Below are 6075 nucleotides of genomic sequence, written 5' to 3'. Positions count from 1 at the left end.
CTGCTGAAAAGATAAGCCTAACAAGAGCAACAGGATGGGTAGGTTAAGCCCTATACTACCTGTGAATTTGCTGCACTGAATGCAGGACCTTTTATTTGATGGTTTCTGCACATTCACAACTTTCTACTCCTGCATTCAGAGATGAAATTTATTAAGGATACTGTTAAAGAACAGCGAATCAAAAGAAAGCATCAAAGAACTCTGAAGTGGGAAAAGGCCAGAAAGCAAGATCTTTATTGCAGATCAGTTAATCTTCCTTGGTTTTAAAGTTTCCAGAAATCAGGACATGGGAACTTTGCTAATCCAAATAGAGTCATAAAACAACTAAGAAGACAAATAGAACAAATACCCTGTGAAGGTTTGAGCTCAGTAGTCAAACTCCAACAGTTGGAATAAAAAATGCTTGTTACTGGCCAGCCTCCCACCAGTCTGTGGGTATCAAGGCCAAATTAATTCCACAGACACCCCCTGCTCCTAAGTCTGCCTTAATAAATAACCATACCAAGAATGAACTTGGTCTGAGCCATTAATCTTTTCTTACATCTTAAGAACAAAAAGTAGAAACATCTAAAATGCTTCCTAAGGCCATGGGAAAACAGTCATGCCACAGATTTGGCACGTAAAACTGAGTCCAGTACAAACCTTCAACACAGAAAACCTTTTCCACACACTGCATTCTGGTGATAGCTGGGCACACTTAGCTGAAATAATGCAACTGATTTTGACCACTAAAACACTGTTAATGTAGAATGAGAAATGGCACACTAGTACTGAAAGGAAAATAAAGCCCCCCCCAGTCTCTGATCAGCTCAAAGAACAATCTCTGCAGACCCCAAAAAACCTAGTCTCTAGGCAAAAGGCCTGGCACGGGAAAGCCCATGCCACCTCTCCTGGAATTCTACTGCTGCAAAGAATAATCATCAATAAGGAAAATAGAAATAAGAAAGATTACCTTTGACCAATAGTTGTTACCATCTGAAGGCTGTTCAGTGGCCTATGTGATCCAGTTCTCAGTGGACTAGTGTCCATATCACAAAACCCAACACCACAAATGGTACTAACTGGCAACCTTGTTGGCAGTCTCACCAGAGAGGCCAAGAATTGAATGAGCATGGAGACTGAATCCCCTCTCATCCCTAGAAGTGGTCCCTTCAGGTCAGGGTTGAGGCACATTGGTGGGGCAGTCTGGGGGAAGCTTGCACTCCCGCTGCCTGTGCTGTACCTGTTCTGTGGATAAAAAGAGGGCTTCAGTCTCCACGGCTGTCAATCCAGGTCCTTTCACACACAGGTGAACTAAATTCATACACGAGTTTGGTTTTTTTCTCTTTGTTCGTTTTAAAGAGGGATTACCTTATCCCAAGTGCAATCCTTAAAAAAACAGCCACAGTTCATAGAAAGGAAGAGTCAAACATCACATCTTACTCATTGATAAAGCCAGAATAAAGTAACATTTGGCAGCTTCCCCCACATACCTTCTGCGTTGTCGTGTTTGTTGTCTGTGTTGAGGGCTTAGTGAAGGTTATTTTCACAGGCGACATGTGTGGTGGTAAGGAGTTGGCAATGCTCTGCATTATATTACTCATCTTGGGGCTGCCACTTACAGGCACTGTGATAGTTTTAGTGACAGGAGTCACTGCCTTCGGGACTTCTTTCAGGAGAACAGGGGAAGAACTTGAGGAATTTGTTCGCCGTCTTTTACGGGGCTTTTCATCATCATCTGAGCAGCTGACACCTGGAAAAGAAGTACTTTATCTCAATTATATCTTCCCTATCTTCAGCTTTCTAAAGCACTACAAACTCGCTCAGTCTTGTATGCACTTTCAAATAACGTTAGAAGAACTAGAGGATAAATTACATCTTATGGTCACAACTAACCTGTATCACACCAGAGATGGCCATAGTCCTTGATACAGGCCACACTTAGAGCACCATAAAGCAAAGAAAGAACACACACACACCCCCCCCAAACCCCAAAGCCACTCACTTACTCGGTTACTTCACTCAGTTTAAGAGATTTAAAGAACATAAGAGCCAGTACAGGGATTTCATTCTGTCTCAAGAAGCTTAACTAATGAGATTACACACACAAGGGGGGTTGGGATAATGTCATGCACATTTGAGTTTAAACTACATTACACTGTTGTTGTTCCTGGTTTTGTTTACATCAACTGGACTACTTTAGTTTATCCTCCTGTAGTCTTCTGATTTCATAGAATCACAGATTGGTCTGGGTTGGAAAGGACCTTAAGATCATCCAGTTCCAACTCCCTGCCATGGGTAGGGACACCTTCCACTACACCAGGTTGTTCAGGGCCCTGTCCCATACCTCCAAAGATGAGGCATAAGACACTCTGTCAGTGTCTCACCACTCTCACAATAAAGAATTTCTTCCTTATATCTAACCTAAATCTCCCCTGATTAAGTTTCAATCTCTGTACCTACTATGCCATGCTTATCATTACCGTAACCCTTCTCCCTATCACCTCAGCATGGCATCTTGAGATCCTTTATTTTATGATAAACTTTAACTACAAAGGTCAAACATCACATTACCAGCTTCTGCCTTGTCTGGTGCAACACATACAAAGTGGCACCAAACCCACAATCATAAACACAAAAGTCTGGCCTCTAAGGAGTTCATTCTTCCTCACAATCCTCTACTGCAGACATAAACCAAAAGCCTGCTGCAATATTCAGGTGAGCAGAGGATAACAGCATGATCAATGCATCTTAGATGTGATATGAAACTTTCCAAAGTAGGCAAGAGGTTCCTAAATTGGTATACATTATAGATAGACATAGTTTAATAAGCTTGAAAATATCTTATAGCTAATGGGTGGCATTTATGTTTATCAAATTAGCCAGTCTTAAGCAATTTTAAAACCCAGAGATAAGCCAAAAAGACAATTCCCCCTATGCAGAACAAGGCTGAAGATCTTGTTCCATATGCATGGAGCTTAAAGACAAAAAACAGTCACAGCACAACGCAGTCTTGCTGGTAACCCAAGCAAACTTGGTTGGCAGTCAATCTCTAATTAGGGTCAAGATCTAATTACAGTCCCCAATTAAAATAACTAAGTATTCTGGCATTCCAAAAGTGAAGATGCAGGAATTAACATGGACAAGAAAGTGCCCTCTAGCACAGCAAGTGATTTCTGGAACATGGGATTCTCTTTTCATATGAGTCCCAGCTCATTGCAGATGCACTTCAGAAGGCTGTCAGCTACACCCAGACAAAGATGTGGAAATCCACTTCTGTGGAAACTGAACTAGAGAAGAGAAGCAAAGGCTTTGTTTTAAGTTTGCTCTGAACCCCAAAAAATACATTTTAGCTGGCTGTAGCTGTACAGATGAAGCATGGATCTACAGGTGGATTTCAAAGCTCTAATCAACACCTTACTTTATAGCCCTGAACAAGCCTAGAAGTGATCTCCATCTATAAAGCAGAGATTTGGTTACATGACTTTAAACTCTTATTATGAACAGGGTTTTAAATATTACTGTGAGTGCACTACACAGACTTATAGCTGTGAGGTTGTTAATCACACTGAAAATGTGCTGGAATTTCAGAATCTATTTGAATCAAAACTCCATATGGATGTTAGGCCAGGGTTGTTATCTTGGTGGGTCACCAAGAAATACTGAGGAGAAAGCTATTTGTAGTCCTTATCCACCAAAAAAAAAACCCAAAACAAACAAAAAAGAACAATACAAAAATAAGAAAGGAAGATTAAACTAGTAGAAGATCATTTTTTGTTAAGTAGAGCTCATTTCATCTCTTATTTTCACTGCTGGGGTTCTGCTAGAATGTTATTTCTATGATTTCATGTTAGAAACTGCATTTGCACAAAGTTTTCCCCCAGCATTCAGGTAAAAGGTAAGACAGCTTGAGCGTAACTCACACTTGACAAGCAAGGAAGCAGAGGCAGGGAGAGGTTAATGGCTCAATCAGACTGTGACTCGGATAAGGTCACACAACAGATCAGTGGCAAAGTCACCACTACAACTCAGGCCTCCTGAGCTTGCTCTTCTGCAGGTTTGTTAAAACTAATGTGACTGATCTAACACAGACTGAAAGACACACAATTCCTTAAAAAAAAGGAACAAGATGAAGCATGCAAAGTGGGGGAAAAAAGTGTAATCTAGGGATGGACAGAACAAAAATGAGAATGTTTCATCCCTCTACTGTGTGTCTAGACTGGTTTTACACTCATTACCATGTAATAATTCATGTATAATTCATGTCTTACCATATAATAATTCATTAGAGGTCTAAATTAATTTTTTAAGAGGTTAAGAACATTTTTCCCCTGAATCTTTAAACTAAATCCAAGTGATTAGTGCATTAAATCAGGAAAATGAAAAATCTTTATGTAATGGGTACTGTGGGTTGATTCAGCCCTTGAAGACAGTGGTCTGCAGGTAACACTATGTACAATGTGGCATTTCTGACGAGCTAGAAGTTTATAGAAACATCCACATAAAGCATAAAGATTAAGATCATTTCTTAAGCAAGCATAAAAACAGCACTTATCAACTTCACTGTTAATCTTTGTCATCTGCATTTTGATACAGACACCAAGCAAGGACAGAAGGAAACATCTTTATTAGTTAAATAAGACTATCTTTGATGAGCTGGGTGTATGTATAAGGACATATTCTGCTTTTAAAACTAACTGATCTATCAGCCAAAGAAGGGAGGGAGGGTAAGAAAAAAAGACTGATTGTGGACTTTATACCTTGGGTATTTCCAAGTTTAAATGCATGAAGATGGGTATCTGGTGGGATTTCATACGGAGTTTTCACAGTTGCCAAGGAATGCAAGCCTCACTGAGATTCAATTCCAATGACAAAATGGCCAGACATAGATAACATAACCATGTAAATGCTTGCCAGGCTACTGCACACAATGAAAGTGGAAAGGAGGGACCTTTTCTAACTCAAGGAAGTGACTACTATGCATTACTTCAGCAGAAGGAAGAGGGAAGTCCTCTATAGAAGCAACCAGCAGAGCCACCTTAAAGACAAGTTCTGATCAGGCTGGATTAGAAATCCACTGATATACTGCAATTTCAAGGTTTAATTTTGAAACTCTTGTTGTCCTTGTCATTACTGCTCTCTGCAGCATTTTACAGTGAGTGGATTTATCCTGAACATGATTTCTCTGAAAAGGGGAAGCAATAAATTCATCCTTTAGACTAAACAAAGGCATAAAAGGCATTAAATGACTTGCCCAAGGTCAAAGTGTTTAACTCAGTCCATGCTGCAGCCACAAGACTGTCCCTTTCTTTCCCTTTTGTTAATCAGTTGCTAGTATCACTTACTTTTGACGTAAACAGTACTTCCACTTGGCAAGACGACTACATTGGAGGCTGGACTGGCAGGTCTGGGGGACTTCACTGTTGCTACACTGCCACTTGGAACAGGGGTAGATGTTGGGGTTGAAGTGGTACTTGTGTAGGAATAGCAAACCACCACTGAAGAGGAGAAAAGACACCTTCCATATAACTGAAGTGTAGAATCCCATTATTCTATCACTATTTTAACAACTGAAATGGAAGCCAAAGACTTATTGGGTCATTATCCATATCTTTGCCTCTGCAATCCTTTTGATTACTCCCCAGTTTGACCTAAGTATGGCCATGGAATTAAAGGCCTTCAACGACAACAGAGAAATCTAATCTCCCCTCCTCCCATCCCCAGAAATCTGTGCTGCCCATTCTAGATTTATTTGTATTAACCTGATCTTTTACTTTACAACTTGTAATTTTTAGCATTTTAATTCCATATTTTGATCTTTTTGTTTTTCTATAGACGACCATACACAGACTGGTCACTGAGAGAAAATAGCTACTGTCTCTCTTTAACAGTACATCAGTTGAAGAAACCAAAATATTCCTTCAGTAATAAACAACTGATTTTGCTGATCAGCTTTTTTCAACCTTTTCTTATAAGAAATAGCACAAACTTTCTCAAAACCAGAATAAACCAGCTTGTTTCAAGAAGTGTTACACATTCTCCAGTTGCAAGAAGCACAATTCAAGCCTACTCAGCCACTCTAGATGGAATGTGTAC

At 39.9% G+C, this 6075-nt stretch overlaps 1 protein-coding gene across 1 annotated transcript in view; it reads right to left on the bottom strand.

Annotated features, from left to right (window-relative positions):
* LOC104407487 (chromosome unknown open reading frame, human C11orf30) overlaps positions 1–6075 on the bottom strand; it is a 37349-nt gene that overhangs the window by 23667 nt on the left and 7607 nt on the right. The window contains exons 5-6 of the mRNA XM_010016788.1: positions 5325–5477; positions 1473–1732 (exon numbers count right to left, since the gene is read on the bottom strand). Of these exons, the coding sequence (XP_010015090.1) occupies positions 1473–1732; positions 5325–5477 (413 nt within the window). The remainder of the gene's footprint in view (positions 1–1472; positions 1733–5324; positions 5478–6075) is intronic.

Source organism: Nestor notabilis, unplaced genomic scaffold (genome assembly GCF_000696875.1).
Source record: "Nestor notabilis isolate BGI_N333 unplaced genomic scaffold, ASM69687v1 scaffold8996, whole genome shotgun sequence".
NCBI lineage: Eukaryota > Metazoa > Chordata > Aves > Psittaciformes > Psittacidae > Nestor > Nestor notabilis.
The sequence above is the reverse complement of the archived record's forward strand: the minus strand, read 5'-3'. Positions and strand labels throughout refer to the sequence as shown.